This window comes from Epinephelus moara, chromosome 7 (assembly GCF_006386435.1).
Source record: "Epinephelus moara isolate mb chromosome 7, YSFRI_EMoa_1.0, whole genome shotgun sequence".
NCBI lineage: Eukaryota > Metazoa > Chordata > Actinopteri > Perciformes > Serranidae > Epinephelus > Epinephelus moara.
Window position 1 is genome coordinate 23,402,781 of NC_065512.1, and position 27,055 is coordinate 23,429,835.

At 41.6% G+C, this 27,055-nt stretch overlaps 2 protein-coding genes across 3 annotated transcripts in view; both read right to left on the bottom strand.

Moving 5' to 3' along the window:
- Window positions 1–20,837, bottom strand: part of trpm2 (transient receptor potential cation channel, subfamily M, member 2) — a 30,071-nt gene extending 9,234 nt beyond the window's left edge. The window contains exons 1-23 of the mRNA XM_050048482.1: window positions 20,720–20,837; window positions 18,192–18,292; window positions 17,222–17,295; window positions 16,819–16,987; window positions 16,535–16,715; window positions 14,085–14,248; window positions 13,790–13,970; window positions 13,605–13,666; window positions 13,300–13,500; window positions 11,445–11,547; window positions 9,288–9,409; window positions 8,598–8,972; window positions 8,124–8,261; window positions 6,470–6,599; window positions 6,231–6,376; window positions 5,828–5,940; window positions 4,375–4,473; window positions 3,041–3,266; window positions 2,813–2,931; window positions 2,590–2,722; window positions 1,951–2,122; window positions 996–1,176; window positions 710–891 (exon numbers count right to left, since the gene is read on the bottom strand). Of these exons, the coding sequence (XP_049904439.1) occupies window positions 710–891; window positions 996–1,176; window positions 1,951–2,122; window positions 2,590–2,722; window positions 2,813–2,931; window positions 3,041–3,266; window positions 4,375–4,473; window positions 5,828–5,940; window positions 6,231–6,376; window positions 6,470–6,599; window positions 8,124–8,261; window positions 8,598–8,972; window positions 9,288–9,409; window positions 11,445–11,547; window positions 13,300–13,500; window positions 13,605–13,666; window positions 13,790–13,970; window positions 14,085–14,248; window positions 16,535–16,715; window positions 16,819–16,987; window positions 17,222–17,295; window positions 18,192–18,290 (3,370 nt within the window). The 5' untranslated portion in view covers window positions 18,291–18,292; window positions 20,720–20,837. The remainder of the gene's footprint in view (window positions 1–709; window positions 892–995; window positions 1,177–1,950; window positions 2,123–2,589; window positions 2,723–2,812; window positions 2,932–3,040; window positions 3,267–4,374; window positions 4,474–5,827; window positions 5,941–6,230; window positions 6,377–6,469; window positions 6,600–8,123; window positions 8,262–8,597; window positions 8,973–9,287; window positions 9,410–11,444; window positions 11,548–13,299; window positions 13,501–13,604; window positions 13,667–13,789; window positions 13,971–14,084; window positions 14,249–16,534; window positions 16,716–16,818; window positions 16,988–17,221; window positions 17,296–18,191; window positions 18,293–20,719) is intronic.
- A 5,257-nt stretch (window positions 20,838–26,094) lies between these two features.
- LOC126392820 (protein FAM126B-like) overlaps window positions 26,095–27,055 on the bottom strand; it is a 56,789-nt gene continuing 55,828 nt past the window's right edge. For both annotated transcript variants that reach the window (XM_050048480.1, XM_050048481.1), the window contains one exon: window positions 26,095–26,861. In XM_050048480.1, coding sequence (XP_049904437.1) covers window positions 26,188–26,861 — 674 coding nt within the window. In that variant the 3' untranslated portion in view covers window positions 26,095–26,187. The remainder of the gene's footprint in view (window positions 26,862–27,055) is intronic.

Sequence of the window (27,055 nt, forward strand, 5' to 3'; positions counted from 1 at the left end):
TGTTGGTCTCAAGGCTTCTTTGCAGTGTGTTTGAGTGCAACGTTTTGGCCAAGACACAGGCAACGTGAACGATTCACGGCCTTTGTTGCCACTAGTTCCCTAATGTTAGTTTGGTGTGTCTCGGTCTTAAGACCTAAGACTAATGACTCAAAAGGACTTGACCTTTTCTATGAAATGTTTATATTTTTCTTGAGATACTTTTCAGTTATTAATTATCTTATTGGCTGGTCCAGATCAGCAGAATGTCATGACTTTTCTTACTTGACCGACAGCAGAGACTCAACTTCATTTGCTTGATTTTCCTCACAGTAACTTGTGACTTGCACGTGTGACTTACTCCCACCTCTGATGATCCCCCTTTATAAACACCCACGATTCTACACTTAGGTCACAGGATATTAAAAACTGAACCATCCCCATGGTGGCTGAGCAAACTCCTTTTTTGTCAAATTACTATTTTCAAGGTCAATGGTGAACCTTCACACTCAAAATAGAGACAATTTCAGAAAACTATTAATTGTAGAAAGTTGTCATGGAGATGGTTTAGTTGTTTACATGAGACCTAAGTATCAGTAAGAATGTTATAGTATAATACGTAAAGCTTTTTAACAGAGTGATAAAAGTAAAGCTAGAGAGGAAAGCTGTAGCACATACTGTAACAATGAAATCTACTTTCAGCATCTGCAGAAATAAATAATTCAATACTTACTAAACTCTTTGCTGATGATGGGGGGCCTGCACAGCACCATCCTTCTGGTGAAGAGGTAAAGATGGCTGAAGATGATGAAAGGAGGAGGTGCAGCGGGGCGGCTGTGGTACTCCTTGATCAGCTCGTATCTTTGGAACTTCCATATTCTGTCTGTGTTGTCCTGAACTTCCTGGAAGGTAAAGCTGTGCAGGAACACAAAGAGAGCCAGAGGATGATGAGGGAACATGATTTACAGAGTGGTGAAAACAACAAGGTGTCGTCATCTGAAATGCTACAGAGAACGCACTTGAAGATGGCTATGAGCAGGTTGAGCAGCAGTATGTTGGCAAAGAGCAGGTAAACACAAAGCATGATGATGGTGAGCCACTCAGGGAAGGCTGGCATTTGGTTTTCATTCAGCACGGGACACTTGGGCTTCAGAGGATCGGTGCCATTCATGCTGCAGCTGTCTACCTCAAACCCAGCGTCTGCAGAGGGCAAAGAGGTCGTTTTTATTGTGATAATATCTTAATTAAAGGAACAGTTCACCCCAAAATCAAAAATACATATTTTTACTCTTACATGTAGTGCTATTTGTCAATGTCTCTTTCCCGAAATCATGACCCAGTTACTCAAGCTAATCCACAGACCTTGTTGTGAGCAGTTTTGGATAGAAACTATTTTCTTTCCGCTGAACTACATCTCCCAACCGTATTACTACGCAGAAGGAAAAGTGCATCTACTCATGGACAAGAGGCTCGTGCTCCTGACAGCGTGAGATGTAAACACTAATGGCGTCCTCCTTGGCTGAGATGTAATGTTAGCTAGCTAAGTGGTTCTTGGTGAGCTAGCAGTAGATGATTGCTACCATCTGTGTGGTGATACAGTTGGTGGGTGTAGTTCGGTAGAAAGAAATTAGATCCTACATGAAACTGCTCACAACAAGGTCTGTGGATTATTATGAGTAACTAGGTTGTGATTTCTGGAAAGAGACATTGCTGTTAAGTTTTTCAAATATATTTTTTGGCGCTATGAGCACCACAAACCGAGTGCCATCTAGTTTTATTATATTGGAGAGAAGGCAGACATCTCTACAGCTGATATCTCCAACACTGAGCACTACACAAAAACAATCTAGATTGAAAAATAGCACTACAGGTATGAGGAAAAATACGTAGTTTTGATTTTAGGGTGAACTGTCCCTTTAAACAACCAAGTCTGAACTTTGTTAATGTTTGAGAATATTTTCCATCTCCACTCACAATCAATATTTTTGGGAAAATCCCCAAATATGGTGAGGTACGGCTCATAAACTGCCCCACGGAGGATCCAGTCCAGCCGATTGTCATTGTGGATGAGGATGCCTTGTTTGGCCACACCGTAGGCCACCACCCAGATACTCAGCAGGAACATGAAGAAGAACATATCCATCATCTGGAGGACAAACAGACATCAGTCATGAGCTCAACACCTAAACTGTGGACACATTTGAAAACCAGTGGCATAATGTGTACAGTTTAAACTTCAGAAAGCTGGATTTGTCGGTCTGCATGCTGCCTAAAGCATCACATCTATATCAGTTTATATATTTAGCACTGACAGGTTTCAGTATCTAAAAGGTTGCCCTGTTGCTCCAGGTGTCATCTCTGCACAGGCAATAACAAGGTCTGACTGACTGAGTAAGAACAAACAGACCAGCTGCAACACTTTATTCAAAAACACCTTTTCATTGAACACTAATTCACATATTCATCTGCAGACACCAGATGGAGGCCCAGAGAGGCAGAAGCCTCTTTTTGTATCAGATAAAAGGTGTTTTGGAGCGAAACACTGTGTGTTCTGCAGTTGCTCCTGCATTACATCAGGTCAGCATTCATTATATTTGCATGTAAGCCTCTCACCATCCTCCTCACGATGATGATTTTGGGTCCCAGGGTTCTGCTGATAGTGAAGATGGCCATGAGACGCAGGCAGAAGACCACGTAGTCGATGCAGAGGAGGATTTTACCCGCATAGAACAGCTTGGTCGTGAGTCTGAAATAAAAAAAATTGGTGATTCATAGATAACCAAGAGGGTGGAGAGCACTGACATGGCCTTACAGTGACTGTCTCGGAGGAACTCACCTTAATGCAAGGCCGACAATAAAGAGAACGATGGACAGAACATCTAAAATATTCCACAGGTCCTTGATGTACATCCTGGCTTTCTTACGAAACCCAAAGCCATCAGGATCGTGAAACAGCTGAGACAAAAAAGTTAGTTAATTAAGTTAAGTGATGTAGTGATATAAATATTTCTCAGAATAATGCGTACTCTTGGCAACAACATATGTCCCAGCTCCACCCTCTCACCTGTCGGACCTCCTCACACACCAGAGAGAGCAGCCAGATGTAAAGCAGCACCTCCGCAGGAGAGGGCATGGCCTGGAAATCGATCATCAGCACCACAGCAAACAGGAAGAGGAAAGCGAAGTATGAAACAATATTCCAGTAAAACTTGACCTGCGGAGAGCAGTACAGGTGGACCAGCCTGGACCAGCTGCTCAGAGGCCTCAGGCGCTGCAGGCTGGAGGGGAGACTGTGGACAGAAAGGTCACTGCAGGTCAGACACAACTGTGACAGGTCATTTTTCTAAAGTGGCACTTCAGACAGTTCTTTCTTACTCTCCCTGAGCTGACCTAAAAAAATCACAACTCTGGGAATAACAAAAATGTAATACAGCTGTGAGCAGCAATTTGGGGGTTAAAGCAAGAACAGCTGCACAGGATCAAGACCTCTGACAGTTTACAACACCTGCATTAAAGATAACTAATAGACTTTATGACCATTAGAAAGACACTCATTCTTTTATGGCCAAATATGTGCCAAGCCACAAGCTTCTTCTGCTGTGCTGTCACCCTCTTTTGGTCAACTTTGAGAACATTTTGGAGACATGCATTTTACTAGTTAAAAATATCTACAGATTTTGGTGAAAAACTGTCATTGACTTATGGCCAAATTTTGCACCAGGCCAATGCACTTGTTTGCAATTGTTGGCACCCCCTTTTGAGCAGCTTCAAAATAATTGTACACACATGTTTTAACACTGTTATGAAACACATCCAGAGAGTTTTGTCATGATTGGATGAACACTGTCTGATTTACAGTCAGATTTGTGTTATGCAATGCCATTTTTTTGCATTTGTGGCACCCCCTAGTGGTCAATTTAAATGATGCTTGCAGGGTTTGTTTCAGGTGTGTATGTGCACATATCCTGTACGTTTTGTGATGGGTGGCATCATTGATTGGCTTCACACTGGTCGCAAAACCAGAAAGAATCCAGGGGCTGGTTGCACAAAACACCTTAAGTTAAAATCTTTCTTAAAGTCCTAGTTAAGGATTCCTCAAACTAAAAAACACCCTTAAGTCTTCGCCTTAAGATTTCCTTAAAATGCTCACTTAAGTTTTTATGGTTTTCTCTTTGTCTTGGTCTTATCCTTAAGGAATCCCTGTTACCGCTGTAAAATCTCTTTCAGTGCAGTAAATGAGTTATCATTTTTCTTTTGCTAAGGAAACCTATTAAAGGATTCTGTGCAACTGTGTAAATCCCTCAGCTTAAGAGAAATTCAGCCTTAAATGTCATATTTAGGGAGAAAACTTAAGGTGTTGTTTGTTACCAGTGCATTAAAAGGCGACTGTCTACTTACAGGCCACGAGAATTTGTCCGAAGTGTACTTCCTGTCACTGACTCCACTGTCTTGATTTCCTCATTCTTATCAGCTTCTCTCTGGAGGACCTCGTCACGTCTGGGGAGAATTATCACTCATTAAAAAATTGTAACAACTTTAAACATTGCTGTAGATGAAGTACATGAGTTAATTCAGATATTAAGAGACAAAGAACATGAATCAGTCATGGTCAGCAAAGAAAACAGTAGAAGGGGTACTGTTGCCATCGGGTGGTGTCATATAAATACAAATGCAAACAAGTGTGCATGTTTAAATAAATAAAACACTACTATAAGACACCAAATGCATGAATCCATGACTGTTACTACTCTTTTATTACTGAGTGTACACAGTGAAAGAAGAAACACAGAAAAAGGAGGAACTACAGAGAGAACAAAGGAAAGGAATGCACTTATCAAACAACACATCCAAGTGCAAATAAGACCAAAAAAGAAGAGAGAGAGGTTAAACTTTAAGGGCCTGATGAGGACTGAGAGTTAAAATGCGTAGAGGCTAAAGTCATTTATTAAGGGCTTTTTAATTTTTGCGAGGCAGTGCACCTTGATACTTGTTGGTTATGAGTTATTGATCATAAAGCAACGCACATGTCTAACTTCTGTCTTTTTTTGTCACATAATAGGAACTACAGTATTTTCACTGTTCTGCACAACAGCTTCAGACCCTTATATAACAAAGAGTCCACTGGTTACATTGACACACCAAGCTGACAGTTGATTGTCAATCACTGTCAGGCCGTCGTCAGGCTCGGTGTCGGCATCAGTGTCTGTCGCTCTAGTTTTTGTGGTGTATCCCTGACCGTTGGCACTAGTCGGCCCTTGCTGGCCCTTGTCGGCTGTTTTTGGCTGATTCAGCATGTTGAATAGCCACCGGACCTGGTGGAGCCCATGAATGAGTGATGTCACTTTGACTGGTGGTTCAGCTCAGTGAACGAGAAAAGAAACACAAGTAAGGAAAGCAAAGGAATGACTTAAGTCAAGAGGGCCTGAGACTGAAACAAACTCGTTCTATTAGGTAAGATTATGTATCTAGCCATTGAGTTCTTTGCAGAAACGGTTTGTAAATGTTTGTGAGATTCTTCACTAGCACATGGTTGATATAATTTGTTCTTTCAACATCGGGTTGTGTTGTTAATGTGCTAACTGGCTAACTAGCGTCTTGAATCCGTCCTGTTGGTCTTCAAGTTTCCCTTTTTGAATAATGAATACAGACTACTGCTGCCTGCTGGTATGGAGAGTTATCTCCTCTGACACAGGTGCAGAATGTACGTGTTAGTCGGCCGTTGGTTGTGTGCACTGGTGCAATTTTTAGGCCAAGACACAGGCAACATGAGGCAACGTGACAGTCACCCTTCATCACCACTAGTTCTTTAACGCTGGTTTGGTGTGTCTGGGCCTTTACAAGTAGGACTCACCTGAAAACCAGAAAGCCAGTGTAGATAAGAGGGAAAAAGACCATGCAGATGAGCACCCTCCACACTGGGTTGTCCACTGACAGCTCACCACACCAGATCTGTGTCAGAAGAGCCTTGAAGACAAACATGCCATCAGACTGAATCTGCAGCAGTTAATGTTGTTCAGATTATATACTCATGACTCATATCTGGGTGTCAAAACAAAGTCTCATTTATCAGGTTAAATCTACTTCTTCTTCCCCAAAAGGTTTTGTATTTCAACACAGATGAGCAGTGAATGTTCATCGTTATGGTGCCAACAGATGTCAAATATTTCAAGTTTCCAGATTTCAAGATGTGCTCCTGCATTCTAAAACTGTTGAAAGAAAAGCGCCTGAACATAAACCTGAAAGTCTGCTCCTACCTGAACACCTGACTGAGCTACAAAGCTTTTATCATCTGCCTCGAGTGCCAGCCTCAGGCACGTCGTCCTTCCCCAAAACGGAGACGCACGTGTCAGCAACTTCCGAGCCCGCTCTTCGTCGCTGATGTGGCACTCACCGAACACACCTGGGAAACACACACACAACAAAGACAAATGCTAACCTTGTAACATCTCTATGTTTACATCATAAACTACTCACTGTGTTTGTAGTATTTTACCAATGGCGTGTTTCTCATAGTGATCGGCGAGCTCTTTCATGGCCTCTGCCTCGTCTGCATCACTTTCTTCCTCTGCCATGGTCTTCAGGATCTTACTGGCGGCCAGAGCAGCTGACATGCAGTCTCTACACTGTGCACATACAGATACAGAAAAATAGATGAATAGATATTTTGGAAAAACTACATGTCACATTTCTTAAGTATACCCTAAAAAACTGAAAGTTATAAAGGGCTGGATAGAAACCAGAGGATCTGCAACCTTTATTGTTTGTGAGAGAAGTATCATACACTCACTTGCAACTTTATTAGGTACACATGTTCGACTGCTCGTTATTGCAAATAGCTGCAACTCAATGCATTTGGGCATGTAGACATGGTCAAGACGACCTGCTGAAATTCAAACTGAGCATCAGAATGTGGAAGAAAGGTGATTAAAGTGACTGAATGTGGCATGGTTGTTGGTGCCAGACGGGCTGGTCTGAGTATTTCAGAAACTGCTGATCTACTGGGATTTTCACACACAACCATCTCTAGGGTTTACAGAGGATGGTACCAAAAAGAGAAAATATCCAGTGAGCGGCAGTTCTCTGGGTGAAAATGCCTTGTTGATGCCAGAGGTCAGAGGAGAATGGCCAGACTGGTTCAAGATGATAGAAAGGCAACACTGACTCAAATAACCACTCGTTACAACCAAGGTCTGCAGAAGACCATCTCTGAACGAACAATACATCCAGCCTTGAAGCAGATGGTCTACAGCAGCAGAAGAACACACCAGGTGCCACTCCTGTCAGCTAACAACAGGAAACTCAGGCTACAGTTTGCACAGGCTCACCATAATTGGACAATAGAAGATTGGAAAAATGGTGTTTGGTCTGATGAGTCTTGGTTTCTGCTGCGACATTCAGATGGTAGGGTCAGAATTTGGTGTAAACAACATGAAAGCATGGATCCATCCTGCCTTGTATCAAGGGTTGAGGCTGGTGGTGGTGTAATGGTGTGGGGGATATTGTCTTGGCACACTTTGGGCCCCTTAGTACCAACTGAGCATGGTTTAAACACCACAACCTACCTGAGTATTGTTGCTGACCGTGTCCATCCCTTTATGACCACAGTGTACCCATCTGCTGATGGCTACTTCCAGCAGGATAACGCACCATGTCACAAAGCTCATATCATCTCAAACTGGTTTCTTGAACATGACAATGAGTTCACTGTACTCCAATGGCCTCCACAGTCACCAGATCTCAATCCAATAGAGCACATTTGGGATGTGGTGGAACGGGAGATTCGCATCATGGATGTGCAGCCGACAAATCTGCAGCAGCTGTGTGATGCTATCATGTCAATACGGACCAAAATCTCTGAGGAATGTTTCCAGCACCTTGTTGAATCTTTGCCAAGAAGAATTACGGCAGTTCTGAAGGCAAAAAGGGGTCCAACCCAGTACAAGCAAGGTGTACTTTATAAAGTGACCGGTGAGTGTATTTTATTTTAATCTAGGAAAGTAAGCATAATGAATTATAGAGAAAGGTATTTTCAAAAGTATAATTTAAACCACCCATCTATGTTTGAATTAATTTTGTTATTACAACCAGATAAAAAAAATTAAATGAAAGAAAGAGGCAGCGCCACACACGCAACACTTTTTAATCACCTGCTCCCAGGCAATTTCAGCCAGCTCCTTATTGTTCTGGACGATAGCCCAAAGGAAGAGGTCTGTGGCCGGGTCCCTCTGTGCTTCACCATCATCCTCCCTGAGTGGAGCTTGAGAATTCGTCGGACTTTTAGACATCTACATGAAAAGTAAAGAAATGTGTTGCATTAAATGCATGGTTTATGGATGTAGCCACATATCACAAGTCCAAATCCTCCCAAGGCATGTAGAGACACCAAATTGTATTATTAATATTTCTTTTTTTTAAGCTAACTGTTTAATTATAATATGTTTGTTTAATGATTAATTATATAATAAAACCCACAGTTACCAGAATGAATACAGAGAACATGACCTCAGCATCTTACACACCACAACCCTAATTTGATTAGTAGGTATGTAAAGTATGAAGCACCTATTTTTGGTTGTCAAACTACATTAATTCAGTCATAGATGATGAATAAACAGACTCACTGATACAGACGTTTCCTCCAAAGACATATTGAAGCTGTATGTCATGGTGGAGGGATGGTAGAGGGCCTTGGTGAAACTGCCCAGCAGGTGGCGCACCTCATCAGACACATGAGTCAAGGAGATCATTTCGCCTTGCCCTGAGTGAGCTCTGCGCCTGATGCGGAGCGCTCTTCTCCTGCCGCGGCAAGCACTGTGGACCCGCTTGGCCAGCTTGCGGAGAAAGATGCAGCTGGGCAGCTGTTTGTAGAGCTCCGGCAGAGTTTCGTCGTCCTGCAGGAAGTCCCTCAGATTCACGCCGTTCTCCAGCAGCAGACTCACAAACTCAGGCTTATTGCCAACCAGGGCTGAGAACATGGCCCAGTGGAGGTCACTGGACTGGAGGGGAACCAGACAGGAGGACACACCAGTTGGTCAGAGCAACACACTTTTATAATTTGATGTAGAAAAGTATTGAGGTTATCATACAGGGAGGATTGTCCAAAATTAGATAATTATGTAAAGTGACTGGGAGAGCAGTGTGGACTGTGGAGAGACAGACAAAGTTTTATGATAGTATTCATATGATTATATGACACAATAATCCACTGCCCCTTGTATCATAAAAGGTTTATGATATGAAATCTCCATGTACAAATGAACAACTATCACATGATCACTTGTTTCGGTATGTTGTATGACAGGCCAACTCACCTTCCACTGGCTCTCCTCAGTAAAGATCTCAGTCTCAGCTATGTCCACTCGGTTCCAGGCTATAGCCAGCTCCAGCTGCCTTTTCCAGGACTCGATTCCTAGTAACTCGCTGGTCCTTGAGGCTAAGTGGATACACAATTTATGTGACACTCAATTCTGTTTGCACTGCGTCAGCAGACTGATAGAACACTGGAGAGATGAAACCTTTCTGTTACAAGACAGTCTCTCTATATTTCCGATTATCCACTCTCCTCAGTCCAGGCATTTTTACTCTACAAAGATGCATTCAACTTCCATAATGGCCTATCCTGTTATGGGTCACGGGAGGGCTGGAGCCTATCCCAGCTGACATTGGGTGAGAGGCAGTGTACACCCAGGACAGGTCGCCAGACTACCACAGGGCTGACACATAGATACAGACAACCATTCACACACATTCACACCTATGGGCAATTTAGAGTCACCTATTAACCTACATATCTTTAGACTGTGGGAGGAAGCCGGACAACCCGGAGAAAACCCACGGGGAGAACATGCAAGCTCCGCACAGAAGGGCTCCCCCACCCTGGGATTGAAACCGTCTTGCTGTGAGGCAACAATGCTAACCGCTGCACCACCATGCTGCCCACGAAGTCTAGGTCACAATTAAGGTCACTAAGTCACAATTTCTCACACTACATAGTGAAAATGAAATTGCTATTTTCTCCAGTCAGGGTTCCCACATATTTTTACCAATGAATTTTCAAAACTTTTCCATAGCTTTTCAATAGTATTTGACCAAATTTCCATGATTTTATTTGAATAGTTTAAAATTAGTAGACCTATGGTGATACAGCAAAATTATTAATTATTAATTAATTAAATTAATAATACAAGGGAAGTACTTTGTGTAACATTAGACATGTTTTGGAATTTTTATGAACATAATTTAAACAATAGCAAAAATACTGTATATTCAAAACTTTCCCAAATCACTCCATCCATCCATTTTCATCCGTTTATACGGGACCGGGTAGCGGGGGCAGTGGGGGCAATGCTGTTCCAAAGCATTTCCTGGCCTGGAAAACAGTTTGTTTGTTTTTTTAAAAAATGTATTAACCTTTCCTGAAATTTCATGACTGTGGGACCCTAAACAGTTAAACCCCAAAGATAATATTCTATGGGGACAGTTTGGGGGGATAGTGCACCCAAAAATGGAAACTGAAGTTTTAGAGGTTTTAATGTTTTAATCTGGGGCGCAGTCAGCCTGCATTAGGTGGAATTGTGTTGCTACCCCCTCTCCCCTGGGATCTCTGCAAGGGATGTGAGGACTCTAAAACTTCACCCGAGCCTCCCTTGGCATATGGGTGAGTAGATAATGGCTGAATTTTCATTTTTGGGTGCAATATCCCTTTAATCGACGACATCTGCTGTCTTTTTTAGTCTGTAGCGACAAAGTTCATTGATGAGCCTTTTTTTAAGACTATATAATTTTATGTACAGCATTAAAGTGTTGAAACAATTAGTTTATTTATCAATTTGATAAATTGCTAGAAAATCAATCATCAATAGTTCCAGCTTTTCAAATGGGATGATTTGCCACTGTACTCCATTTATATTTCCCACATCCTTTAAGGAACAGGACAACTGCCTGGAAATGCACTTTAATTACTGTTAACAGAACTCAGAGATGGAAACTACGGGCAAAGCGGTTTAGATAAAATGATTAGCCATCGCAAGCAAACTCTAACTGAATGTCCAGTGTGGTGGACTCACTTTTAGTGCACTTTGGCTCAGTTTACTTTATAATATTATGCATTTAATGTCCTCTAAATGGGTTTCATTAGTCTTTCTCAAGATGAGCACAAGGAGGAATATGTTTGCAAGAAGCATTACATTGCTTTTATAAATACATAAATGTGGCTATCGATATCTATCTGTATAGAAAAGCAGTCGTTAAGGTGAAAATATCTGCAAGAATATCTGTGTTGGTTTTGGATGTCGGCACACTTGATACCGCAGTCTAATCACTTTTCTGAGAAGCAACATTATACTTGCTAAGAGCTGGTTTGGCACCAAGCCTTTCCTGCTTCATACTTGATGGTGTGTCAGATGCCGACAGTCAGTCCAGTCTGGTACTGAGCATCTGTGCGAAAACCAACAGAAAACCAGCCCTACCTTTGAGAAGTGCTTGAAGAATAGCCACATCCACATCCCCGTGATTGTCCTCGCCTATTCTGTAAATTGTCAGTAAGTGAGGCATCCTGATGATATCCTGAATCTGGTACAGAAAGCAGACACAATGCACAGGGTTTCACATCAAACCTGGATCCATCAAGAGCCAAGAGAGTCTTACCAAAGGACCAGAAGTTCACAAGGTGTCAAGAGTTCACTGTTGTATCCTGGATCTCAACCTTTAGCCTTGAAAGAAATCAGTAAAATTTTGAAATAAATTCTAAAATCATCAGGTTGTCAAAGAAGGGAGGCTGAGATAATGATAATATCATCATGTCTCATTTGTTAAAGGAATACTTTGCAGTGAGAGGAGAATCCAAAGAAGGCAAACATTCCTCATGAACTGAAGTAAACGCTGACCACATTTTACATACAGTAAAACTATGTCAAAATACCTGTTAACAACTCGTCCAGTATAATCCAAGTCTTATTTGTTCAGCTGTATGCTTACTACGTCCCACACACATGCGTTTTTGTTTCAACATTATGATTTAAAACACATCAGTACAAACAGTCGCAGGCTAAGTATGCACATGCATTTGAACTTTGCCCAAGTGGAGCTTATACGCATGTGGGTATTCAGGCACCGTTAGGGCATGCTACTTGAAGGCAGAAGTGTTTTATATAGTAAGGTTTTAGTGAAGTGCATGTGTTTGCATATAATTGGATAAATCAGACTTGGATTATACTGCACAAGTTGTGTGAGAGTTTGTAAATGGATGTTTTGAAATTGTTTTGCTGTTGTTAAATGGGTCACCCATGGCTGACTTCAATTACTGAAGAATATTCGCCTTTTTTTGATTCTACATTCAGCCTGGAGGCATGTGAGTTTTCTTCATGAATTCAACATAACACACGGTGAGTAATTGATATACAAATGGTTATTTTGTGGGTTCAGTATTCTTTTATGATCTCTGATTGAGAAAAAGAACAGGAAACATTAGAGGATCTAGAACTGAGCCTTGTGGCACACCGCAACTGAGATGGAAAGTGTAGGATGAAGCATCACTGATGGTATTATAAACTATTCTATGACTGAGGTATTACTGGAATGAGACCAGAGCTGCATCAAAGGTATTAAGCAAGATGTTACAGTCCACAGAATCAAATGCAGCACTATAGTCCAGTAATAACAGTATGGAGCAGTCACCATCATCAGATACTACCAGATTGTAAATAACTCCCAGGAAGGCAGTTCCTGTGCCTCTGATCTATATCAAGAATAAAAAAATAAAAAATATTTACAATGACTATAAATAACACTTTTTAATTTAGATAGTACATTTTTTAGCCATGGTTCTGGGGCTCTATTCTTATTGTTCACCAAGAGAAGTCTCTTGCCATGAATTTTTTACAGACCTAGGAACTACTGACTTTGGTGATCTTCAAATCAAGCCTTCTTAAGTTTAAAATCACATTATTTTTGCAAGGGGAGCAGTGCAGGGGCCAGGCAGAGACTGTATCAGGGTGGCCGTATCCCCCAACCCCCCAAACCCTTGCGCCATTGTTCTAGTGCCACCATGAGGTTGACATTTTTGGTTCCAAGTGAAATGTCTTGACAACTATGGGATAGATTACCATTAAATTTGTACTTTCACAGTCCCCAGGAAATGAGCTGTAATAAGATTAAATCCCTATCACCAGCATCGGATCAAAATTTCATTTCTGTGAGCATTCTGATGTGAGCATTTAGCTTAAAGCACAGCTGTGACCAGGTTAAGCAGAGACTCTTGTTTGTAAGAAAAACAACAGTAGTGATTAGTGTGTAATTGCTGAGGTAGTCAGTATGTTTTAATACCTTCTTGGTCCATTCTATGATCCTGAGGTCGGGGAACTTTTCATACTCTTGGCCAAAGAACTTTTTCATTAACTGGTGGATGAGGGCGATGGTGACCCGGGTCACTGGTAGTCCTGCCACCTGTGCGATCACATCTGCTATTCTCCCAGAGCCCTCCAAGATCACACATGGTGTACCATTCAACATGGCATTATAGATGGTCTAAGAGGAGAAACACAAGACAGTCAAACAAGACAGACACAGAGAGAGAGAGAGAGAGAGAGAGAGAGAGAGAGAGAGAGAGAGAGACAAAACTGATGACTCACATTCAGAGTGCCTGGCCCTCCATCCAAAACCACACACACCACAGGGATGGTCACACCACTCTCTGAAGGTTAGACAATAAAAAATCAATATTAAAAGCAGGACAGATAAAAAAAAATCAGATTTGAGATGTTATCTGTGACAGCTGGCTGCTTTGTTGCATTATGTTGCATTAGCTTTTTTTAACCTTTGTTTCCAAGACGCTTTCTGGAGATGCATTTTTCCAGTTGGCTACGCAGTTCAATCTCCACACCATAGTGTCCATGTCTCCCATCGTCTACCAGCAGGAAGTGGGTGTGGTTGTTATCGAGGCAGGAGAGCCGGCCCTGACCCTTTATGTCCATTAAATAATGGGCTGGAAAACAACCCTGCAGACAAACAGGAGGAGGAGAGACGGGAAGGCAGAGGAAGATGTATGTTATGCAGGTGATGAATCTCACCAAAAGAAAGAGACAAACGATGTGTGAATGTGTTTAACGTACCTCTGGATGCACCAAAGCGTCCCTGTTGTGAATAATTCCCCATGTTGCCACGCCGATAGCCACGATCTGGCCTTGCATAGAGCTGCTTAGGGCATAGTCCCTCACAGCCTGCCCTACATGCTTCATCACACCAGTGTGCGTACCACCGGTGATGATCCACGCACCTGTGTACAACATGGGTCCCAATTCAATACTACATACTGTACATACAATAAATGTCCACATATTTTGGGTTAATAAGTAAGCTATATTTAAAATATGTCTCAATACTATGTGGCCCAAAATATTTGGACACCCAAACATATGTGATTGTTAAACATGCCATTGAAAACCTAGGCACATTAGAGGAATAGATTTCTGAAGTCTGGAGTCTCTGCTGGTTGCTCATAGTGTTGAGTAGTTCCACATACATAACCCCAAATAAAACCTAAAGTTGTTTTTCTTATACTTTAATTTTTGTACGAATTACACAAATGTTCTGTAACATGTTAGTCAGTGAGCTGTAGAGGTGCTGGCAGCTTTTATTATTTTCAGAGAGAGCCAGGCTAACTGTTCCCCCATGCTAAGCTAACTGGCTGCTGGCTGTAGTCTCATATCCTAAATACAAATATAAGAGTGGTATCAATGTTCTGTCTAACTTTCAGCAGGAAAGCGAATAGATGTGTTTCCCAAAATATCAAATTGCTCCTTTAATATGCAGCTGCAGCAGCCCTCACTCTTCTGGGAAGTCTCTCCACAATATTTTGGAGGCTAGCAGAAGGGATGTGCTCCCCTTTAGCCTCTAATTGGGTTAGATGATGAGATCTAGCTCGTAGTTAGTGTTCTGTTTAATTTCAGAGGTGATCATTTGGGTTGAGGTCGGAGTCTGTGCAGGCATATTCAATTTCTTCAACACCATCCTTGGAAAAAAAAGGCTCATGAATTATGTTGTGTGTACAAATTTGAAAGCACACTACTGTCTAAAATATCACTGCATGTTGTAGCATTAAAGGTATATTATGCAGGATTGTCTGTTACTGTTTCTAAAAAAATGCTCTCAAGCGAATGTGAAAGTAAAAGTCAACCCCAGATATGCTCTTGTTCTGCCTCTCTATATTTGCATTTTTTTTTTTTTAACAGCGCTTTGTCTTTTGAATGCCTGCTGCTCACAGTGTGGCACCTGGTCCCTACCTATTTATAAAGCCCTGACCTTATCTGAGAGCTGTGGGGGTTCACACCCATAAATGTCGCAAAGACAGAAAACAAGAATTAAATCAAAGCTGCAAGCAACAATGAATGGGCCCTTGCATCGCCGCACAACTCAGAGGTGCTGGAAGGATGCCGGCTGATGCAACTCTCCTTTTTATGAAAGTCAGACTGTGCATGCAGGAGTGAGATGGTATATCCTTCATGGAGTGTGGCCATTGGAAAGACCTACTTCACATTTTGTACCACTTTCTGTGTCCACTATGTGGTGCTGGAAAATACTACTTATAGCCTATGTCATGTTGCTGTAAATCAATTTTATACCCCACCATGCAAATTTCAGGTAAATCAAAAGATAACTGTCTGACAAATCTTACTTCCTGTTGCCAGTAGGTTGTGCACCTAATGTGCATGTAGGTGGCTTTGGGTCTGTAGCCTCATAAAACATATGAAGTTTGACATTTGACACCTCGGCATGGTCACACGGTTCGATGAAAACGCAAGCCAATCGGATCAAATCTGTAGGGGGAGTTCATTAAAGTATGACCCCTGGAAGCCCCTCAAAAATGTGATTGGTTTGAAGGAAGAAGAAGAAGAAGAAGAAGAAGAAAAATCCCTTGGATTTCAATAGGGTCCTCGCACTGCGTGGTGCTCGGGCTCTAATCATAATAAATACAGGCAGAGGGCAGAGTCTCTGCAGAAAAATACACCGCCACACATAAGGGAGGAGTACTTCTGCCACCAAATGTACACAAAAGTACATGGACACAGACCCCACTCACTACTGTACAGAATACACTCATCTTTCTAGTGTACTGTTTTGGCAGTCAGCAGACAAGCAACTATCAGGTGTCAATCAAACAGGCTGTGGCTTATAAAAGCTCCTGCCAACTCAACTCTGGGCAAAATGATTTTCCTAGTAAATAATTAATCTGTTTGCTACATCTTTGTGGCGCTACCAACCACAGTTTGTTTTTCACTTTTTACTCTGGCTGTAAGTAGCTGTGTAGCTGAGAACTTTGACGTAACCAAACGCAACACACAACATAATTCCAGTTAAATTGTAAGCATTATGAAATGGGACACAGTCATTAACATTAGTAAGCAGTGAATGATGAAGCGCTAGTTCAGGCAGAAGGAGTGGACCTTTGAGGCGTTTACAGTATGTTTTACCACTCACAGACGCCCACACACTACAACTACACATGTACTCATAAAACACACGCTTCCACAGACGCTCTGGCTAATCATCATCTGAGGCTGACCTGTTGTCTGGGCCACTTTGATAAGACCTCTGTGGAACACATTCTTGAGTCGAGCCTTCAGGTAGAAGTTCTTGGCCCCTCCGGTCACTGAGATCAGCAGGTTGGGAGGGGACAATTTCCACTGCTCAGTCAGTAACTGGTACAGGATTTCTGGGCTGGTGTCTGTGGACACTCGCACATACTGTGAACCACAGAGGGAGGTAAAGGTGAGGATAAAGACACACAGGTACACATTCACATGTTATTGTTGTTGTTGTTATAGTGGACGTAAGGCATGGTTTCACCTTGCCAGTCTTCTGTCCCAAACCACCAAAGCTGATGTCTCCAAAAGCATCAGTGGGCACTTCGCGGATATGTCTGTGTCTGTCCCACGACTCGCCTGTGAAGTCCTCGGGCTTGATAGCTTCATCCACATGTTCGGTCTTTGAGTAGCCACACTTACATGCATCCTCTCTGGTGGAGAAACAACAACAGTGCTCACAATGTTTCTATGCAGACAGACAGTTTGAGGGAAGTGACATAACATTAACACAGCTGCCCTCAGAGCCACTGAGGGTGATGCCTCCTCTCACATAAACACAACAGATGCTACAGCATTACTATGCAGCAGCAGCAGCAGCAGCAGCAAACTACAGGGTCACTTCAGAGACTTACATCCCTAACACAGCACACAGTAGCTTCCCCTACCTGACACCTTTTTCATAGAAGCAGCATTCCCTCTTGTTGATGTTCTCCTTGGTCCAGTAGGCGAAGGCGCAGCGCTGGAAGGAAGGGGAGAGAGAAAGGTGCTGAGAGGGTTTGGCTGCACTGATCGCCAGACTATGAACCAGCCGTGACTCCACCTCAGTCATCCTGGATGCAACATGGGGGGGCTAATGGTGCACAGACCTGCCTCAGGCTGCGAGCTGACTGACAGTGTGTGAGTGGAGGCTCTGCAGTCAGTGCTGTGGGTGCTGGCTCACACTCAGCACTGCATCAGTGATGTCAGAGGCAAGCTGAGGCTGAGCAGACTGCTGAAACCGGACTAAAGCTTCCAGCTATGGGACAGAAATCTGGGCGCCAGCTCTGGATCGATAAATAACTGTGCTACTGAGAGTGGATTAATTTCATGCCATTTTAATCCTAAAACAGGAATACTTGTATAATCTATCCATCATTAACAAAAAGCTAGATGGTGATGAAAGATCACATAAAATCAAAACAATTAGTTGAACTTGCAAGCAAGGGTTTTTCACAAATTCTGTCCTAAATTCAATGTTGGAAAGTAACTAAGTACATTTCATGAAGTCCTGTAGTCTTACTTTTTTTTTTAGTATTTTACATGAGCCTTTCCATTGTATCGTACTTTACTCCACTACATTTATTTGACTGCTGTGGTAACCTTTTTTAGATTAAGATTTTGCATGGAAAACATATTACCAATGTATAAAATATGACACATTATTACGAGGGAACAAGAAGTAGTTAAAAAACAACATTAAAGCACCACTCTCATATTAATGCATTAATAATGATGATCCAACAGTACAATAACAAATCACTGATAGAGGACATTCTCCATTATAAGTACAATACTTCTATACTTTAACTTGTGTTACATTTTAAATGCAGGACTTTTACTTGTAATGAAGTATCACACTGACAAGCAAACACTCACCTTTTTAAAACGAGTAACCACCCGACATAGCTCAAGTTTGTGCTGCCGCACCTGCTCGATTTGCTCTGGGTGAATCTTACTCTCTAACTTAGGCAGCATTTCTGAAGAAGTAAAAAAAACAAAAACACGTCTAGTTAAAATCTTTTGCTTTGAAGAAGTGCTTCATGTGGAGGAAGTCTGAAGAGACAAAAGGCAGAGAGTGCATCTTGTCAGTTATAGACTCCTCTTTTATAAAGCCTGCAGAGCCTTTAGTATTCTGACATATGCCTTTATATTACTGACACGTGACCTGTTCTGCATTAGCTCCACTTCCTCTACTGAGGCTCCAACTTCAGCAAATGGATTTTCAATTAGATCTGTGCCCACAATACCACATATTAAAAATCCACACTAACCCGTTGATTCAGTCATCAGATCCTTCTGTGGCAGTAAATCCTTTGTGATCTCAACTGGTCAGAGAGAGTGTAACTGCCTTGTTTTATTGCACTGATTGCTCCACCCTCTCAAAACAATAATAACCTCCTACCATCTGCTGTCCACTCAGGCCTCACATTACCAACAAACTTGGATTGTGATTTAAAATTGTGAGATTAACACAGTTTGATTTCACACATGTACCTTTACACATCTCAGCCAGTGTTTTCATCTCTCATTTTGCAAACATTAGTAAAAAAAAAAAAACACTCATAGTATCATTTATCACAGTTAACATTACCTTTTTTGCTGCCTTCAGATCTGCCTTTCACTTGGATGATCCACTGCAACAACATGAACTCGCTTCTCGTGTCTAACTTGACAAAACACACACTTTTATGCGTGTGAAGAGCTATGTTTCATGTCCTTTGCCAGGCGTGTTGCCAGGTGACACCTCCAGAGTATTCAACTAGGGATCTTGTTACTCAACGGAGCTGTGATTGGCTCTTAGCAGCTATTATATACTTGTGTTTATGGTTGTCATTCAGTACAACTATCAGGCACAGTCCAGGTATTTATCTGGTACACAGCACTATTTATACAGCACAAAGAGCATCGAGTGTCCAGGAAATCTGTTTTTGTCATTAAATAAAGTTAGTAGGTGTGATAACTACTTGTTTTTAGTTGTTAATCAGTAATAAGCAGTAAACTTGTTGTTGGAAAGAGAGTATTTAACTATATATCCTGAGGATGAAACTGAAAGTTCATTCATGATCTGCAGTTCACAAAAGATTGTGACGAAATTACTTTTTTTTTGGCAAATAATCATCAGTAATGTGAATATAATGACTAAGTGGGAGGATATGATGACTACATGGGTGGATATAATAGCTAAGAGTTTGTAAGTTCAGAAAATTACATCACTTTCTGGACTCTTTGTAACTTATGTGGGGGGAGGAGGTGCTGCAAAAAGAGGGAGGCATGTCAAATTATTTTTAAGCACTGGGGAGGAAGTTATGTTTTCTATTTTGGCTCAGGGGAGGGGCATACACATTTAAATGGTTGTATTTTATATTTATTTTAGCAGCGATTTTGAAAGAAAACTTGCCCTCTAAACCAGCGGGCATGTTTTCTTAAAAAAAAAAAATCTCCAAAATTAGATCATTTATCACAGCCAAAAACTGTAAGAACATAACTTATTATTCAATTTTCAAAATTCCAACGGTTTTTGAACACATTATATGGAAAAAAAACCCCCTGCTTTCATCAGACAAAAAACATGACCAAATTTGAGCTTAAAAGTCTGATAGCTCATCAAAATCACCTTATGTTAAAAGTTATCTAAATATAAACGTTTGCACGAACTAACCAGCCTGCACAACAAGACTGGAAAACCAAGTTGTTTTTTTTTTTCAATTTTAGCATTTCAACTTTCCTTTTCCCTCACGATTCAAGTTTTTATTGATTTGAAAGGCTCGCTGCATGGCATACACGTTTTATCTACTGGGCATAAAAGAGTACAAGGCACATCATTTTTATGATACGGAGGTGGACTCAAGTACATAAGAAAATTAACAAATAAGTCCAGAAGGAAAGAGAAGCAAGCAAACTAACAAACAAAAACATGTCACACATATGTCCTCATACATCACAGGGTCACATAATCACAGAGCAAGTTCATACAACTAACTTCACAACTAATTAATGGTGGAGGGAGGGTCATGCATTTCCCCAAGTCACTCAGGGAGGCTCAAGGAAAATAATTGTAGCTTTGAGGATGGTAAAGAAAAAGGAAGTCACACCCCAACACCCCGTCCTCTAAAAAGTAACAAACAGTCCCTTACTGTAAAACCAGGAAAAGACAACAAAATTTAAGACAATATCTTGTCTCATATCACAATATCAAAATAATATATCGATACAGGCTGTTAACCAGCCCTATAAAGCTTTTTTTAGCTGTTCACAAAGCTAACGTTACTGTTAGCGTGTTAACAAGCTAAGCTAACACAGTGTACAAGGTTAACAGTTTCTGCAGTGTTCATTCTTTAATTTTAAAAAATAACTAACAAACTAACTAACTAACTAAACAGACAATAGCAACAAAACAATCTCACCACAATGTCCATTTAGTAGCAGCTCTTGTGCTTTCAGTTATATCACACGATCTTCATCAGCAGATGGAGTTGACTCAGTTGAAATTTATTTGTAAGATATTTAAATACGCTTGCACCTCGTCCATGCTGGTTTGGAAATTGAGATTAAAGTTTAATTTCTTTACCCTGTGGAGTTCAAGTGTCTTTAAAAAGTAGTGTCCCAGGGTCACCTTCTTTATACACTGTCCTCTGGGAAATAATATCTTAGTAACAGGCTGCTGGTTCAGAGTAAAACTATGTTACTTTAGAGCCAAACAATCCTGTCAGTCTTTGACTCTCTAAGTGAAGTCCCTGCTGTAAAAGCTGTGTTATGTGTAACTAGTTAAAGGGGTCAGGGTGTGGGGGTCAGAGGTGCAGAGCAGGAAGTCACCTGCAGTTTGTTTAATGTGCAACTTTCAGGTTTTTGAGCTCAAGTCAATGCATCTTAAAAGATACTATTTAAATAGGCATTTTTCTGGGTATTATCATAATTATGAATATAACATTCAGTAGACCGCACTTAAAGAAGTAAATATAAGTCTCTTACGTCATTTCCGGGTTCAGCTGTTCACCTGTATATTGACTGTTGTTCTGAGACACCACCAGTAGATGTCAGCACATCACCACTGATCACAGCTACAGTCACAAGCCTGGAACCAGCTGTATTTCTGCATTTAGCTTCTACTTATCACAGGTTTTATGTCTCACTGCAATGAGTGTGACGAACAGTAACAGCTTAAAATAAGAGGAAATAATTCAAATAAGTCTTTTCAACTGTATGCCCTGTTTTTTTTATGTTTTAGGTAGTCTTGTCTTGGCCAAGGGACTACAGATAAAATAGCCACTTGGCTGATTCTGGCATTTTTATACCATGTGTATTTATTAATTTGCGCTGTCCTTAAACTAAACTGAAACTTAAATGTCTTTGATTCAAAGTGTAGCAACACCTGTCCGAGATAATGTCCGACCAAAAGACAAATGATTTATATAAACTTAAGTTACAAATCCTTTGGTGTTACATTAAACTGTTCAAATATAAATTTCATGCTTTGTGATCTCACTTATTCTATCATCAAATATGCCAATAATATTACTAGAGTTAGTAGAGTTTTTCAATTAATATGTGGATTATTCTTCTGCTTGTTTGGTCTATGAAATACTATTGTTATCCATCTAAATAAACAAGAATGCAATCCACATATTTGAGGAGCTGGAACCAGACTGGAACCAGTAATTTTGCTGGAAAAATGTTTTAATTTTATTGATCTAGCCAACAGACTGGCTTGCAAAGGTTATAAATTATAACATTTAAAAAAAGTATTATATATCAACATTTATCGCACCATCAGCTGCCATACACTCTCATTAGATTTTGATTTGTCACCTTGTAAAACAGTATCTTAGTAAAACTAAACTGTACTGTGGATTCATTTATCAATTGAGAGCAGTTGTATGGTGATGAGTTACTATGAGCAGTATCATATCAAAGCACTTCCACATACAGAGCACACAGACACTCCTGTATCCCTTACGGCACAATATTTATTCAACAATATACAGATTAATTTCTCTCTACATCTCAGACTGATCTTCAGTTTTTTATATTTATCTTGCTTTCACCTTTGTACATTTGTCTATTTACAAGATTTAAAATAAGTCTTTCTCTCCATTTATACAACATCAATAGTACAGTGTTATCACATCATCCAGCAGCTTCCCTCGAAGCATCTAGATTAGATTCATCGTTGATCATCTTTATGTTTCATACACCAGCTGACGTCTCTGAGCCACAGAGCAGCAAACTGACAGAAGGGCTCGACATGCACCAAAAGTCCCGGTGTGGCTTTCTCTCTGTGAGGGCAGTCGGATGACAAATGGATGGTCCTCTTATATCACCCACATGAGAGAGGTCCTTCGCTCTGTAGCACCACTACAGGGTGTATAAACAGAATCGCTGGATGAAGAGGAGGAGGGGGGGACGCTGTTGAGGACTTGCACCTTAAAAATCAGCTTAAACGCACCTGCCCCATCCCACCCGACACGGATCGATGAAAGCCGGTAACACCAAAAACAAAAAAGGGGAAAAAATGTTGCATAGAATCAATTCTGACTTCAAGAACAGAAATTTTGGTGCTGCCATTTTAAAAATGTGGCTTTTTGATAAACTCCTGAGACCTTCCAGACCCCCGTAACATATATATATATATATATATATATATTTTTTGGTTTTGAAAAGAAAAAAAATAAATAAATAGCTGTACCCTTAGACTTTAACAAAAATAGCATTGTGTTGGATGTGACATCACATAGAAGTACTACTTTAAAGAGACTAAAACCCTGCATTGAGTGTATACACGTTTGCACATCTATATATATCATTTCAATAACTATCTTGAGGAGAGAGGTGGATGGATTAAAGTGCATTATACTGTATGAAAACAAAAGCCCACAGTTATCACATGCAGGGCAGGAAATTAACTTTATCCACCAGTGACAGTGGCTGACAAGAACAAATTGAACCCTATTTTAAACCACCAAAACTAGACTTTTTTTTTGAAATGTAAGTGGACCTCATGAGGATTTCTGAGCTTATTATTCGACCAAAAATGAAAAGTAGATAAAATTTTCAGCCACAGTCCACCTGGTGTTCATTTCCCGCCCTGGTCACATGCAAATAACACCAGACACCGAGGGGTATTTGTCTATCCGTTACTCTAAGTCAACATACAGTACCAACATGGCTGCTGGTATCCTTGGTCAGGGGCACTCATATTAATGACATGAACACGTCACCAGTTTTTAAAACAGCAAAAAAGGTGCCACTCAACTCACGGCAAAATACAGCAAATGGGAAACAGCTCGTCGTGAGCCACACAGCACAGGGATGACAGCAGACAGACCAGGTGAGAGTGTGAACTGTAGCTGCACTCCTCTCTTCTTCTTCTTTCACAGTCCAGGAGGAGGAGCATGTGAGGCCGAAGAGCCGACGATGGAGGCTTTTTGGCCTGAAATGTTTTAAGGCTAAAGCGCACACAGGACTCACTCAGGACCAGGAGCAGCAGCAGCAGCAGCAGCAGCAGCTGTGAAGGGTTTTTTTCCAGCACAGTGGGAGCATGAGTGTGTGGGGGATTTTTCACTGCAGACTGAACTGACTTTTATATACATTAATCATTCATCCTCATTCTACACAAGCACGTGAGCAAGACGTGGGAAATGCAATACAACAGCTGACAATCCACGGTACACAGACACATAATATACTGCTTTTACATGTGAACAGCAAATAGTGATGACTGTCAGAGTACAGTTCACACCTGTGATGAGTGAAAAGAAAATTCATGGCAAAAAAAAGGAGGTGAAGCTGCATCTAAGGGCACGTTGAGCCATACGTCCAAACATCCCTTTTGTTGTCCCTTAATTTTGAAATAAGACCAGTAAACAGAGAAGAGAAAAAAACAGGCATTTTAACTTAAGACACCCAAAGCAAAACATATCTTCCTTAAGGAGAGGATGTGTATTGGCACATCTGGCAAAGACAAGGACGAGACTTGGGTTTGGCTCGCTGGCTGTTTCACGCATCTGAAACAGCAGTGCTTTGCAGGGCACTAAACATGCAGACAAGCACACCATGTTCAAATCACTCAGCCTGGGCGGGGAGCACTACAGAAGGCTAGCTAGCACTGTGCGCAGATGCAGGCATTTAACAGCAGAGAAGATCCAACTCCATGCACATGAGGATAAAAAAATTGCACTTCAAAAATCATTACATAAAAAAATAAAGATAAGCAGGACATTTGTAGGGAGTTGAAATAATCAGGTTAATCCCGACGTGGTTGTTTGATATATGACAGAGAAACCTGAAGACAGTCGTGTTCTAGTTTTGCAGCTTGGTTTTGTGCATGGTATGATTGAACTGAAATGCAAGGCTGAGATACTCAGTCACAGCTCCTCACATGAACAGATTTTACAGTGTCATTACAGTTGCAGTGTGAAACCAGTTTGCCCCCCTCCCCCACTATATATCCCCCAAACTGGTCAAGCACTCCAGTTTCAAACCTAATGGGGTCTCTAAATCCTGCGTCTGATTGGGAGACAGGTGTCTGAGTGGCAGGGTGAACACACAATGAGGTAGAACAAAATGTTTCATGAGCATCCAATCAGAGCACAAAATGCAAGACAATTGCCATGGTGACGGCTGATGCGCAGTGACTAGTACGAGCCTCCAGAGGGCAGTACACCACCGGCTCAGGCACGACACCGCACACAAGCCAGAGCCTGACAAACACACCTACAGGGGGACTTTCAGATGGAAGAACCCATTCAATGGTTGAAACCATAATAACAATCTAATATAAAATACAGTCATTGCCTTTTAGTTTCAGACACAAACCTGCATGTCTACAATGTTTTCATCCAGTTCTTCAGCAAGATTCAGCTTCAAGGTTTTAAATCAAGTCACAAGATGAAGCTGCACAGTAGTGATTTCGTCAGATTTGTCCAGTTAAAAGCTCGGGGCAAGAAAAACCACATTCCAGTTTGGTTTGACAACAATCTTAAAAGTCTGATTTTACAGATCAAATGAGAAGATTCGAATAAAAGGAAGATTGTGGGCTGAAAACTAGAGCATCACTTTGGTCTGACTGATTTCTGCCAAATCACTGTCAGACAAGTGACGAAAAAGAAATGCTACCTTCTTTGGATTGTGATTTAAAACAAACAAACAAAAAAAAACATTAAAGAAATTTTATTCATAAAACCATTTATGCCTAATTAACAAGGAAGATAATCAGCAAGAACGATTGCACGTGAGCCCGGGAATGAAAGGGAAGGAATGAAGAGAAAGAGCAATAATCCCCACTCTTCTCCACATGAGCGACGGTAAGTGTTATTGCTGATTTATTTTTTTGACTGATTCAGTCAGGAACTCAAAAAACAAAACAAAAAAAAATAAAAATCTGAAATGTCATACATGTATACATCATACATGTCAGCTAGCGTGGCATCCGTACGAGTTTTCTCTCGACGCTTCCTCCTTTTCTGAGGAGAGTTTGTGTGTGGAATGCTCAGCTCGGTCTGACGGGAGGATGCAGTGACATGCTGGACTGTAGTTACAGCAGTGGGCCGTCATCATTTACTACTTTTCTCTTGTTGCATTTTCAGTAACGCTAAATCCACCGGCGACGACTTCAGGTCACGATTGTAATGGATGTTAAAAGGGTGGAGACACAACTCTTGAGCACACACACACATACACACACACACACCAACACAGATAGGTAGACAGAAGTTGTTGTAGTAGGGTTAAAGAGTTGCAGAGAAAAACTGCATGAGGATGAGTGCTATGAACAGGTATTTTATGTGTGTGTGTGTGTGTGTGTGTGTGTGTGTGTGTGTGTATGTGTGTGTGGATGTGTGTGTGTGTGGATGTGTATTATGCCCTGCACTGCATGTTAGACCTGTGATATGATCTGCATGTTGAAACTGGGGGAGCGGGACTGCTTGGTGAGAGGAGCTCCAGGAGACAGGAGGTCTTGGGCGTCCTCTGGCCTGATGAGGTGCTCCTCCTGCAGGCTGATGGTGGAGTGGCGGTGGGAGCTGCCTACAGGAAGCCCTCCTTCCTTGTCAGAGCCCCCCACCGCCTCCTCTCGCTCGTCGTCGCCTCCATTCAGGTTGAAATTCATGCAGTCAAAGGACTTGCTGGAGGAGGTGCTGCCAGTCCGCACCAACGTGGGCCCTGCCGGGAAGCTCAGGTGCTTCTTTATGGGGCTCAGCTGGATGGCATCCAAGTTGATGCTGGCTGGAGGCGACTGCTGCCTCGCGTGGTGCCTCCTCACAGCAGCCTGGTGATCTGCTGACAAATCTGCATGTTTTTCCGCCTCCCTCTCCCTCTCCCTCTCCCTCTCCCTCTCCTTCTCCCGCTCCTTCTCCTTGTCTCGAGACAGCCGGGCTGTGATGGCTTTCTTGATGCTGCTGCTGCTGCTGTTCAGGCTGCCGCCCCTCTGCCCCACGCTGCCGCCCGCCTTGGTGCCGCTTGGCTGGCTGCTGTTGGAGGCCCCGGAGGAGAAACCCTCGTCTGGGTCGTTGACGTTGAAGGAATCTTCCCCGCCGCTCATACCATCAGCATCTGAACAAGAACATGCACGGACATAGACAGAAAGAAGGCGTGATAGACAAACATAAAAGTGAGTAACATAAGATGACCACTGAAGTTATGTTGACAAATTTAAGTAAAATCTGACTGCGAACAAAATTTCAACCCTATTGCTTTAAGTCCTGTGGCTCATATTCAGTTTTTTGACAGTGTTCTCAAACAAAGCT